The 12,562-nt window shown below is 42.6% G+C and overlaps 1 protein-coding gene across 1 annotated transcript in view; it reads right to left on the bottom strand.

The window, feature by feature from the left end:
* The window catches only part of DLEC1 (DLEC1 cilia and flagella associated protein), a 37,917-nt gene extending 27,942 nt beyond the window's left edge, over positions 1-9,975 (bottom strand). Inside the window, exons 1-11 of the mRNA XM_048950825.1 lie at positions 9,885-9,975; positions 9,662-9,802; positions 8,233-8,389; positions 6,887-6,997; positions 5,407-5,591; positions 4,511-4,731; positions 4,211-4,292; positions 3,711-3,798; positions 2,722-2,895; positions 1,819-1,955; positions 568-660 (exon numbers count right to left, since the gene is read on the bottom strand). Of these exons, the coding sequence (XP_048806782.1) occupies positions 568-660; positions 1,819-1,955; positions 2,722-2,895; positions 3,711-3,798; positions 4,211-4,292; positions 4,511-4,731; positions 5,407-5,591; positions 6,887-6,997; positions 8,233-8,389; positions 9,662-9,802; positions 9,885-9,917 (1,422 nt within the window). The 5' untranslated portion in view covers positions 9,918-9,975. The remainder of the gene's footprint in view (positions 1-567; positions 661-1,818; positions 1,956-2,721; positions 2,896-3,710; positions 3,799-4,210; positions 4,293-4,510; positions 4,732-5,406; positions 5,592-6,886; positions 6,998-8,232; positions 8,390-9,661; positions 9,803-9,884) is intronic.
* Positions 9,976-12,562: the final 2,587 nt, after the last annotated feature.

Genomic DNA, 12,562 nt, shown 5'->3' with positions numbered 1-12,562 from the left:
GCTTTTAGCAGCAGCCAGGACTGGAGAAAGGCAGGGCTGGAGGCTGGCTGTGCTCCCTGTACCATTCATCCTCTCTCTACAGTGATGCAATGATGAAACGTGGCTGTTGGTGAAAGCAGATGTGGCAGCCTGCACAACTGCTGCAGGATCTTTTTCAGTAAACAGCAGAGCAGAAATGAAAGATTTGTACCTGCTGCTATGCTGAAATAATTTGTTTTCCAAAATATCTTTCCAAGAAAACTCTCAAAAGGAAAAGTTTCTTCAACTTAATGTTCCAGCTGGAGTAAAATAAGGACTCCTGTGTTCTTTGATACCTGTTTTCTCTAACGGGATTCTTTGGATGGGGAAAACCTGGCTGATCTCTGCGTAGGTAAGACTTAGAAGCTATCATGAAAGACCCTTCTGTAGGGCTCACAGCTGCAATTCTTCCAGAAGAATTCCACAAAAGGTCTTAAACATTTTTTGTTCATACAAACTCAAATTTGCAGGGTCCAGACCTCTTAAAATTATGCTGTTTTCCTAACATATTATAAAGTACAAATACTTTCCATAGCCGTATATACTAACCTTCACTATTGTACTCTGACCTGGAGCTAGCTCAAAAACAGCAGGATAGATCCCAAATGGATCCTGTATCACAGAACCAAGAGTGGCAACAGCCTAAGAGTTTCAGGGGGAAAAAAAACAAATAAGAAAAAAAGATAAAATTAAATCAGCTTGTTGTTTTCACAATAAAGGGTTACCTAAAATAGGAGGTATACATCACTGTTCTACCCCTTCCCATTTCACACATCTCTAAAGTATGTGGCTTAAGTATAGGACTTAGCTAGAATAAACACTCCATGTTTTCTAATTACCTTGATGAAAGCAAAAGGAAGAAAGGTGCTGTCTCCAGAGACAAATGTTCACGTCAGGAGCTCTACCACACTTCATCACAGAAGAAACCTATAGCTTTGGAGAGTGGAGCTTGATGATCTTTAAGATCCCTTGCACCTTAAGCCATTCTATGGAACAGTTATGCCTGAGCACAGGAGCTGTATCTGTTTCTGTGTGCATATGACTGTGAGCTGGATCTGCAGTATTTCAGGAGGGATAACCTGGCACATCAGGTATTCCAACAGCATTTACTTCCAACACATGAAAAGCCAATTCACCAGTCACATTTTATCTTTGTCCACACCATTAGACGCTGCTTTGTGATGGCAAGCTAAACAAAAAGCAGTACTGGAGAGGACTGCTAGGGCCTGGAGGTGCAGCCAGGTCAATAAGTGATATTTTTGATGGGCAGGGAAACAGCTCAAGCAATGCTAGAACTGACTGCATTTCTGTTCCCTTTATGAGTAACAAACTGACCACTGCTCCCAGACGTGAGGGAGGACAGACAGGGAGACTGGGCTGGAGAATAAATGTGAATCTCTGAAGGAATGCGACAGAACAGATGTATCCAGCAAGGCCTCAAGTCTTTGGTGCTAGTATACCATCATTATCTCAAAAGCCTTCACAGCAGGGCACCAATGCCATACCATGTCCAGGGACGATGGCCTCAAGTTGCGCCACGGGAGGTTTAGGTTGGATATCAGGGAAAAACTTCTTTACAGAAAGGGTTGTTGAGGAATAGGCTCCCCAGGGAGGTGGTTGAGTCACCATCCATGCATGTGTTGAAAAACTGTTTGGATATGGTGCTCAGGGACATGATTTAGCAGAGGGTTGTTAGAGTTACAGTAGTATGCTTAGGTTGTGGTTAGACTTGATGATCTTTAAGATCTTTTCCAACCTGAGCAATTTTATGATTCTTTGATTTTCCTTCTCATCACTCACCCTGAAATTAGGAGGTGGCCAGGCTTCCTGTGGCATTATGCAGAACTTCCCAGTGCTAAATCCCTCATTTCTGCATGCAAACTTTATTGCTTTTATTCCTCCAACAAGGCAGAAACCACAGTCTATAATACGAGGCACTGCAATGAGGAACACAGAAAATCATTTATACAGATAGTGAAAGGTAACATATGGCAAAGCCAGTTAGTTCTTAAACAACTTTTTAAAGACAATGCTGCTACATATGAGCATGTCATCCTAAAAAGTCTTACGCTCTTTCCATTTGAAAGTTAAATGGTATGAGTTGTGTATTTCTGCATTCACCTTACATTTGAATGGTGCTCCGTACTAGAAAACTCCATTGCATGATGGCAGTAAGGTGATCTTTCAAAAAGATCAGTGTAACAGGATGGCTGTATTTAAACAAAAGCAGTGTTGTGGAACAGTTGTCTTGGTTGTTGCAGCTGAGGTTAAATATTTGGGAGATGAATTCAACAGGTCTGCCATATCAATGAATGCAACACAGAGTGAATATTAATGAATAACAGTAAATATTTATAACTAAAAAGTAATTCCTTAATGTTTACAGTTAGAAGTTTAGGATTGACACGATCAATAGAAGAAGATTCAGATCAATTGACACGATCATAGAAGAGTTCCTTTCTCTAGTACAGTGAAAGAAATGAGCTCCACGTGGCACGTACAAATAATTGATGAAAAAATTGACAGGATTGCATTTTAATAGCGAAGAAATCTATTCGGAGTGAAAATGAGATGGATGGCAAAACGTAGAAAAAGCATTGCCACATTTATCCACATTTGTTTTGCAACATAAAATGGAAACAGTCAAATAATAAAAAAAATCCATTTAAAATAAGAGAAACTTAAGAATTGGACATTACTGACGTGTTAGCACTGGAGGTGGTCTTTTAGCTTGAACTGGGATCAGGAGAGGTTCCGCTACTTGAGTCTCCACTAATATATGATCTTCATAATCTGCTAGACTGTCAGGAACAAATTGGACTGTATACTGGCAGGTCATCCCAGGAGCAATCATTCCTCCCTTTCCTGGAAATTTTCCTTGGAAAAAAAAAAAAAGCAAAGAAGTCAAAAATCACAACCTCCCAAAGTTGGCGCAGGTTTTCCTGATCACGAGTCTCTCTGGAAAGGTGCCTGTAAGCTCTCCCCATGTATTGCCTAGGTCAAGCTGATGAAAACCACAAAAGGCCTGCCAGTGCAATCTGTGCATATGTCAATCTTCCACTGAACTGAGAAGAATTATTTTGGTCTGAAATATGCTTCTCATAAGTACAGAAATAAAATGGGGAGAAGCACGGACATGTTATTACCCAGTTTCCCTCTGCCACAAAACAGAATTTACAGGTGTGCATTTAACTTTCAAACATTCCTACAATGCTTTGACCACGATAGCTTTGACCACTATCACAATCTCCTTAGATAGTCTAATCTCATGCCTTGCTAACCTACTGTAGGAAGGATATTTTAATTGCTCTTCCTCAACCGAATCTTTCTTGCTGCAATTTATGCTGTTTCTTGACCTTTCTTCACACTAATTTCAATGGACGCTAAATCTGTTCCTAGATGAGTTTTGGCTAAGCTTCAGTCTAGATATTCCATCAGATGCATCTGATTTCAAAGATTTTAATGTTAATCTTCTCAAATAATTCATTAGGCCTTTTGAATCTGCTTTTGAGTTGCATGTGAATGGTCCCAGAAATGCAAAACAACATTAAGTTTCTAAAGAGCTGAGCAGATCACTGTACTATCCAGAGCAGTACAAAGCACAGAGTCTCTGAAAACCCTTTGTTGAAGCAGATACATTAGATCTTTTAAGTAAGTTTTATGATCTTAAGGGCAGTAAAAAGAACACTCACCTGGCCCAATGGCAAACACTGAAGTAGAGGGAGGAATGACTCTTACACGGTGACATGTTGAAGTGATGTTCTGTAGCTCTACAGTTATCTTCATTTAAAAAGAAAATACAATACTACATTGTGTTTACTGTCACTCATTATAAGGGTTGCAAATCCCTATTGCTTTGCAAGTAGTACCTCATTTATCATCAGGACAGGCCTTGAAATCAGGAATACTGCAAAAGCTGAAACGGATCATTTTTCTCAATTTATTCAATGAAGTCTCTATCAAACACTACCAAAACCAAGTAGAGATTGGAAAAGATTCTCTATAGTTAGTGTTAGTTGCATGTGTGAAGGGATATCATGAAGAAGATAAAGGCTCATTAAATCAATATAAAGAAGAAGCTCAGATTTCTGTTGAACTGAGGGATGCCAAAAGATTGGGTGAAATACGTAGATTGTGGCAGGGCAAAATGCTTCCCAGTGACCAAACAAATTCCCTACAGAGAAGTTCTTACCTCATAAACCTGGCCAACTTTATAATCAGAGAACAAAACAGTGGGTGGATTGGCAAGAAACACAGGAACAAATGAGGTATCACTGAAAAAGGAAAAAAAGAAAGAAAGAAAATGACATTATTTTACTGCTGGTTCTTTGAACATTGACAAAATGAACATTTTCAAAGTGTATACTTTAGGAAAAAAAATGTAAGAGGCCAGATATTTTAGCTTAAAAAACACATGTGTAAATCCAAAGTAATTCTATATGGAACTCCGTGAGTTCCTGCTCAGAAGCAATAAAACGTAGACATTGCTTACCCTGTGTTACATTCTGCTTCTCTGCTGCTTATGATCTGTTCCACCTGTCCTTGAGACATGACAAGAGATTTGCCTCCATGAAGAGCATTTGGTGGGAAAAAGCGGGGATTCTTCAGAAAATTCTGTCTTTTCTCAAGCTTGGCAAGGTAAGCACGCTCTTCTTCTCTCTCTGCTTTGCACTGACTGCCTTTCCAGTCTACCTTCTGCCAGGCACTAGATTTCTTCAAAAAACAAAGAGATCGTGATGCAAAATTTAACACCGAAACTCTGAGGATAATGGAAAAGATAACTGTACATGGCTTATGAAAGCATCAAAACTTGAAAGAAAAATATATTTATCTTTTCATAGAGTTATGGAATGGCCTGGGTTGAAAAGGACCACAATGCTCATCCAGTTCCAATCCCCTGCTGTGTGCAGGGTTGCCAACCAGCAGACCAGGCTGCCCAGAGCCACATCCAGCCTGGCCTTGAATGCCTGCAGGGGTGGGGCATCCACAGCCTCCTTGGGCAACCTGTGCCAGTGCCTCACCACCCTCTGGGTAAAAAACTTCCTTCTAATATCTAACCTAAACCTCCCCTGTTTCAGTTTAAAACCATTCCCCCTTGTCCTATCACCATCCACCCTTGTAAACTGCCCTTTTGTTTATATGCTCCCTTTGAGTACTGGAAGGCCACAATGAGGTCTTCCCAGAGCCTTCTCTTCTCCAAACTGAACAAGCCCAGTTCCCTCAACCTTTCTTCACAGGAGAGGTGCTCCAGACCAGTTCTTAGCAGACCAAAGAGAAAAAATTCTGGAGCCAAATCAGTAATGCGAGACATTCACTTTTTGTTCCAGCATTAGCAATAGTCCCTACAATTCTGACAGACTAAAACCAATTAAAGTTAATTAAATGTACCTTACTGGTCTTTTTGGTCTGGTGGTAAGAGTCTGGAGTTGAAGGTAGAGTTAATGTGGATAAAGAAACACTTGGTAGATGACCAGTTATTTTCTGGAGGTGCGCAGACATCCGTTCACATGAATGTGAGGAAATGCGCTGCTTAAAACTGAATGTCTCCTTGACATAGCCAGGTTCTGGTTTTCCTGTAATTCACAGGAAAATGTAGTTTTGAAAGAGAAGAACATGAATGATAAGCATTTATTCTAAGCACAGGCATAGGAATGTATTTTGGTCTTGTCAATGGTAAAATGATACCCTGCGAATCCTCTCAAATTTCATTTGTTTTTATTGCTTATTTTGCACAAATGAAACAAAGTAATTTAATAACAAAACTTTTATAAGTATCAGATAAACAAGCTACGTATAAAGAAAGCTATATTACTGTCAGAAAGCTGTTTTAATCTTACAAGTGGGACTTAAAGGAGCATCCTCTTGGGTTTACAGTAAGTTCTATATGATGATTGAATGATAGTCAGAAAATTGACATAAACAAGATGGATCGTTTCAATCCATGCTCTTATTCTTCAACAGTGAAATTGAGGCTACCTGTTTAGATTATTGACTTTGTTTTGAATTACAGTGGGTAAACAACCCAAATCTTGGAATTTCTGATTCTACAGTTTAGTTTGAAAGGTCTATGAAGAAGTCTTGACACTGTTCCAAAGATTTCCATAATAGTCTTATGTATGGGAGCTGCTGAGTCACGGCCTGAACCTCTGATTGATCACCTGAGGCGAGCCATGAGCCAGCCAGAGGAGCACAGCTGAAGGCAATTCACCTGTGCTGCCAGACCTATTTAAGAGCTGGCTACCAGTGGGGAAGGATCTTGTCTGGAGATCCCTCCTTCTGGTGTTTTGTGGTGAGCCCAGCCAAATGGTAAGCCTTCCATTTTATTCTCTTTTGTTATCATTGTCCACTTTGCCTAACTCTCTTGATTATATTGTGATTGTAACATCTTGATATGCATTGATTATACAGTCTTAATTTGAAAATTAAACTGAAATACTGACTAATCAGAAAATTTTAATCTCAACCTACAGAATACAGTTTTATCTCGTTGAAAATGTTTTTTGCCTTGATATAACCACTTCTCTACTTCGTATTCAACATGCAGTTACATCAATATGCAAATGAAATTGAATAGAGGCAGAGAAGTTACAATTAATACCGAACTGCAAACAAATGTGCGACCACCATTAAATTTAAACTCATGAACCCATTAATTCCAGAGGATGATAATTTTAATTTACCAATTCTGTTTTGACACTGTCCCTTTAATACCCCTTAGGCTGTTTTACACTCTTTTAAAGCAGAAGGAATTTTTATATTGGAATATATTGCTCTATAAAAATATACTCAGATCTTCTGTGTCCTCCAATGCTTCAGTTCTTGCAGGTTGTGCTAAGAAGTCCCAATTATTCTCTTCTGTAAAAGTTACCTTTTGGTGCTCTAGTAACAGGTAATTTATCAGTGATGTAATCATCAGGACAGGTTAAATGGTTTTTTCTGAGAAGTTCATTATCCACAATCCACCTAAAAGAAGATGCCACTGCAACAGCAAAAGATGAAAACAAAGATAAGCACTGAAGCTTAGCCCCTGAAAGTCAACCCAAAATTCTGCTCTCTTTTTAACTCACTATCAGGCAATATCTTTGGATAGATAAACAATCTATTATTTTAATCCCAGGATATGGACATGCATCTCCACAACTTTAAATTCAGTTCAAACTCAGCTGTTCAGCCAACAGGGAAACATATGATTTTTGTTACTTGTTGATATATAGCAAGGTGTGTATGTTTGTTGTGAGTTAAGTGGGTAAGCCATTGACAGCAAGTTTAATACCCTGAAAACAACCTGGTCATTTAATTTCTAACAGTGTTAAGCAGATGTTACCTTCCTCGAATATCTGCACAAAATCAAAGTTGCTCTGTTGATGTAAAGCTAAACTAGAAGCACATGAGCCTCGTGACATGTCCTCGTCCTTGAGAGCAGCTTGGCAGAGAAGGACCTGGGGGTCCTGATGGACGAGAGACTGAATATGAGCCAGCAGTGTGCTCTGGCAGCTCGAAAGGCAAATGGGATCCTGGGCTCCACCAGGAGAGGAGTGGCCAGCAGGGACAGGGAGGTGATTGTCCCTCTCTACTCGGCTCTTGTGAGGCCCCATCTGGAGTACTGTGTCCAGGTGTGGAGCCCTCAGTACAAGAAAGACATTGAGATTTTGGAAAGGGTCCAGAGGAGGGCGACTAAGATGATCAGGGGGCTGGAGCACCTCCCCTATGAGGACAGGCTGAGGGAGTTGGGCTTGTTCAGCCTGGAGAAGAGAAGGCTGCGGGGTGACCTCATTGCAGCCTATCAATACCTGAAGGGAACCTACACCCAGGAGGGGAGTAAACTCTTCAAAAGGGCTGACAACAGCAGGACTAGGGGAAATGGTTTTAAGTTGAAGGAGGGAAGATTTAGGTTGGATGTTAGGGGGAAGTTCTTTACTAGGAGAGTGGTTAGGCCCTGGAACGGGCTGCCCAGGGAGGTTGTGGATGCCCCGTCCTTGGACGTGTTTAAGGCCAGGTTGGACGGGGTCCTGGGCAACCTGATCTGAATGTGTATGTTTGGTGGCCCTGCTAGGCAGGGGGGTTGGAACTACATGATCCTTGGGGTCCCTTCCAACCCGGGTGATTCTGTGATTCTGTGACAGCCCCATCATTGATTTCAGACCAATGTTGTGTTCATCTCCTGGTACTACAGGCACATATAATGGGGAGAGACAGCATTTCCAGAATCCCCACCTGGTGGTAATCCCATTTTGTGGAAGTCTTGCCCAGCATCTCCCTTAAGCACATTTAGGGCCCTTTCTTCTTCAGCTTTTGCTCGAGCCTGTGCCTGAATGATGTTCTCTTCTACTATATCAGCTTCTGTCAGTCGGCGGTTATACTCTGCTACAAGCTGTCATAGGCAAGGCACAGAGAAATAACTGTAATTTAACCCGTCACAAATAAATATTAAATATCTCCTTACAGAGAAATGTTTTCTATTTGTCGGAGTGGTAGACAGAGCTTGGTAAAATATCATTAATTCACAAGAACAAATTGTCATGCTAAAACACCTTCACTACTTTCATTTCGCTCGAGCTGGTTTAAGCAGCAGTATCCAACTGCCCATGTATCAACAAGAATATGTGAAAGATGAGGAGAAATGTCTGTCATTTACCTCAGTTGGTGTCAGAGCACTTGTAGCCTATTTATGAGTTTTCCATTGAGCTTTTATGTCAGAAGATTTAACCATTTGACTGATTTACTTATTTTTAATAGAGCAGGATCCGTTCAGCTAAAATTGCATGCTTCTTCCTGTCCTGCTTACTGTGAGTTCCCTCCACTGTCAATGGATCCAATGGATCAGACAGACTGTGCCCCATAAGGGCCCTATTTTTATTTTCTGACAATATAAGTGAGCCTTCGGTGACAGGTTCAGCTCTCACACAGAAGTGGGAGACATGTACTGTCAGCTGAAATAAATCTTCGTCAGGCACACAGCATCAGAAATCAGTATTCGCATCTATTACTGAAAACATGCTGTGAGCGCTCATGTATTCATTTATTGATGCATTCAGATTTGCTCTCTCTTATTTTATAAAAGACCTTAAAATTAATAACAGAGTCTCAGAATCATTAAGGTTAAGGAAAAGTCATCTACGATCACCAAGTCCAACCATCACCCCAGCCCCACCATGCCCACTGACCACATCCCTCAGTGCCACATCTCCATGTTCCTTGGACACCTCCAGGGATGGTGACCCACCACCTCCCTGGGCAGCCTGTGCCAAAGTGTTACCAGTCCTTCTGAGAAATTCTTCCTTATATCCAACCTGAACTTTCCCTGGCACAACTTAAGGACATCCTGGCCACCTGAGCACACTGCTGGCTCATGTCCAGCTGGCTGTTAGCTGACACCCCCAGGTCCTTTGCCTCCATGCAGCCTTCCAGCCACTCTGCTGCAAGCCTGTAGCCATGCATGGGCTTGTTCTGTAGTGCAGGACCTGGCACTTGGTCTTGTTGGACCTCATACAACTGCCCTCAGCCCGTTAATCCATCATGAATTTGTGTGTCATCATTGCACTGTATTGCCCCTATTTTAATATAAGCGATGCTGAAGCCAGCACAAAGTAACAAAAAGTAACCGGAACAGAGCTCCAAACTCTGCCTGGATGTTGCCTTGTACCTTCTGCAGCTCCTCTGTAAAGGCCTCGTGATAAGCATCATCTCCTCCTCGGGACTTGAGCCAGTTCGCCTCTATGTCCGCCCCTATAACATCTCCAGTGTACAGGTCCTTAAAAGTGCTGCTCAGCAAGTGGGAGATGTCCTGAGGAGAGAACGTGAGGAGATGAATGTTTAAAGCCCCTATGTGTATGGAAGAAGAGCTCCGTGTGCCCTCCAGCCGTTACCTGTGAGCGGGTGGAGGGGCTGCGCTGCTCCATGGTGGCCTCCGCTGCCCGGAGACCACTGCTGCCCGTTGCTGAGCGACCGCACGGGCGGTGAGAGCTGGCCCAGAATGAGATACAAGGGGTGAACCCCCCAGCTGTTCCTCACTGCTCACCCAACGCCCTTCTCACCACTGCAGCAGCTCCGTTGTTATCAACTGTCACTTTAAGCAGAGCGGTTGATCTAGCATCATAGCCTCCATGAGACGCTCATACAGCCTTTCTGCCCTCCGGGTTGTTTCTGCCTCCTTCATTATCAACCTGAAATATCATCACTCTTCCCCTCAGCCCATGCTAACGTCATGGCTGTGTACGCTGGTTGCTAACAACAGCCGCTTGAGTGGGTGATATTTCCTTAGAAACCGGCCTTGCAGCGGCGCTTTGTGTTTGCCCTGCCTCCTCTCTCTGTTGTTGTTTTTCCTTCCCCTGCGTCCTGCTGGGAGTGAAAGAGGCCAATATTGCTGGGGCTTCTTCCTCGCTGACAGAGCAGCTGGGAGTTGGATGCGCTGGATTGCTGGGCTGGGGGCAGCTGTGTGAGGTTCAGCACAGCTAAATGCCAGGTCCTGCATTTTGGTCACAACAACCCCGTGCATCGCTGCAAGCTTGGGGCAGAGAGGCAGAAAGCTGCGTGGAGGTGGAAGACCTGTGGGTGTTAGCTGAGCCAGCGGTGTGCCCAGGTGGCCGAGAAAGTCAGCGGCATCCTGGTTGTGTCAGCAGGAGCTGTGAGGGATCTGGAGCACAAGTGTGATGGGAGCAGCTGAGGGAGCCGGGGTTGTTCAGTGTGGAAAAGAGGCTCAGGGAGACCTCAGTGCTGTTTACAACTGAGAGGAGACTGTGCTGGGGTGGGGGTCGGCCTCTGCCTCCAGGTAACAGTGATATGACAAGAAGTGATGGCCTGAAGTTGCACCAGGGGAGGTTCAGGTTGGATATTAGGAACATTTTCTTGTCTGAAAGACCAGTAATGCATTGGCACAGCTGCCCAGGGAGGTGGTGGTCACCGTTTCCAGAGGTATTCAAGAATCATGCAGATGTGGCACTGAGGGACATGGTCAGTGGGCATTGGGGTGGGTTGACAGTTGGACTTGGTGGTCTCAGTGGTCTTTTTTCAACCTTAATGATTCTAGGACTCTGATTCCTGCAAAGGGAATTTGCAGAGTTTTAATGGTGGCACTGTGATAGGCAGTGTGCTGGTGTGCTATTGCCCTCTGATGGCCTTAACCTGCAAGTGGCCATCACGAAAATAATTTGCCAGTATTTGTTCATCCAAGAACAGATCTGCATGAGGCCTCGGGTGCAAGCCCCAGAATGGTGTTTGCAGGCATGTCACACGTGGCTTTGTGCCTGCACCTTATCGCAAACCTTAGTTCCTCAGTGCAACAAAAGCTGTGTTTCACCATTCAAATACAACACCAGATTTGACTCTGAGGAATGCTGTGTTTTCAGTTCCCTGTGAAAACTGAAACTTTCCCAAGGGAAAGCTCAGCAAGTCTGCAATGTCCTGTTCCAAAGGTTACAGCAAGTCAGAGCAATTGCTGTCATCTGACAATGATAGGGCCATGTTCATGTGTTTTCAAATGGGAAAGCTTCACTGTTTATTTCTGGCTCGTAGGTATAACCTTGACTTCCTAAGTAGGTTGGAGCATCCCTATTTTGACTTGTTTCCATATCAGAATTCCAACTTTTCTCATCACGTGCTGTTATAATTAATCGCAACATCTGTTTGCTAGCTGTTAATAAAATCCAGCATTTTTTAAAGAACTAATTCCCAGCTTTTCAGAAAGCCACAGAGCAGTGGCAGATGTTTTTGGTTAAAATAGTATATAGATGGACATGAAATCTGACTACGGCAAAAGCTTTCTGTACTTTCACCTTCACTGTCTTTCAGTAAAACTGCCAAGCAAATCATCTCAGTTTTGAAGCTGGATGCCTTTTTTTCCAATTGCAATCCAGAAACCCACCACTGAATCTGGAAATGGAGATGAGGTCCTTCTGTCAAATGCTTGGGAGATCCTCAAGATCTGTTAAGGACTGTACAGTCATTTCCCATATGACACTGGTTTACTTTTGGTTAGATCTCTGCTTTTATGCTGTCATCTCTTATTCATATAAAATTTAAAATTACATGTCACTGTTCCTTTGTAAAGCTATTTAATTCACTTATGTATTCACTTTTCCATATCATAGAATCACAGAGTCATAGAATGGCTTTGGTTAGAAGGGACCTCAAGAATCATCAAAGTCCAAACCCCCTGCCACAGGCTGGGCTGCCAACCTCTACATCTGATACTAGACCATATGAATACTATAAAAATAAAGAACAATTTGCATATACATCACCCACTTTACGACCATTACTTCAAAAGTTTGAAGAGGGTCTTGTGTGTGTAAGAAATGGTAAAACCCCAAACAGAAACTTTGCATTTACACGTGTAATCTGTCCAAATAGAGACCTTTCTCTAACTGCAATGCATGACTTCTGCCTGACATTTCAATTGGAGGAACTGAAGTACTGCTGAAGTCTGGATTTTCCCACTCTTTCCATATCTTGCCACGTTCATATTACCTTCCTATATTTGTTTTTTCTTCAGACTCTCCTGGTGGGATATCAAGGTCCATCCCACCAGAACCTTTAGATGATCAGC

The sequence above is a fragment of the Lagopus muta genome, chromosome 7 (assembly GCF_023343835.1).
Source record: "Lagopus muta isolate bLagMut1 chromosome 7, bLagMut1 primary, whole genome shotgun sequence".
NCBI lineage: Eukaryota > Metazoa > Chordata > Aves > Galliformes > Phasianidae > Lagopus > Lagopus muta.
Note: the sequence above shows the minus strand (reverse complement) of the source record. Positions and strands in the feature narration are given on the sequence as shown.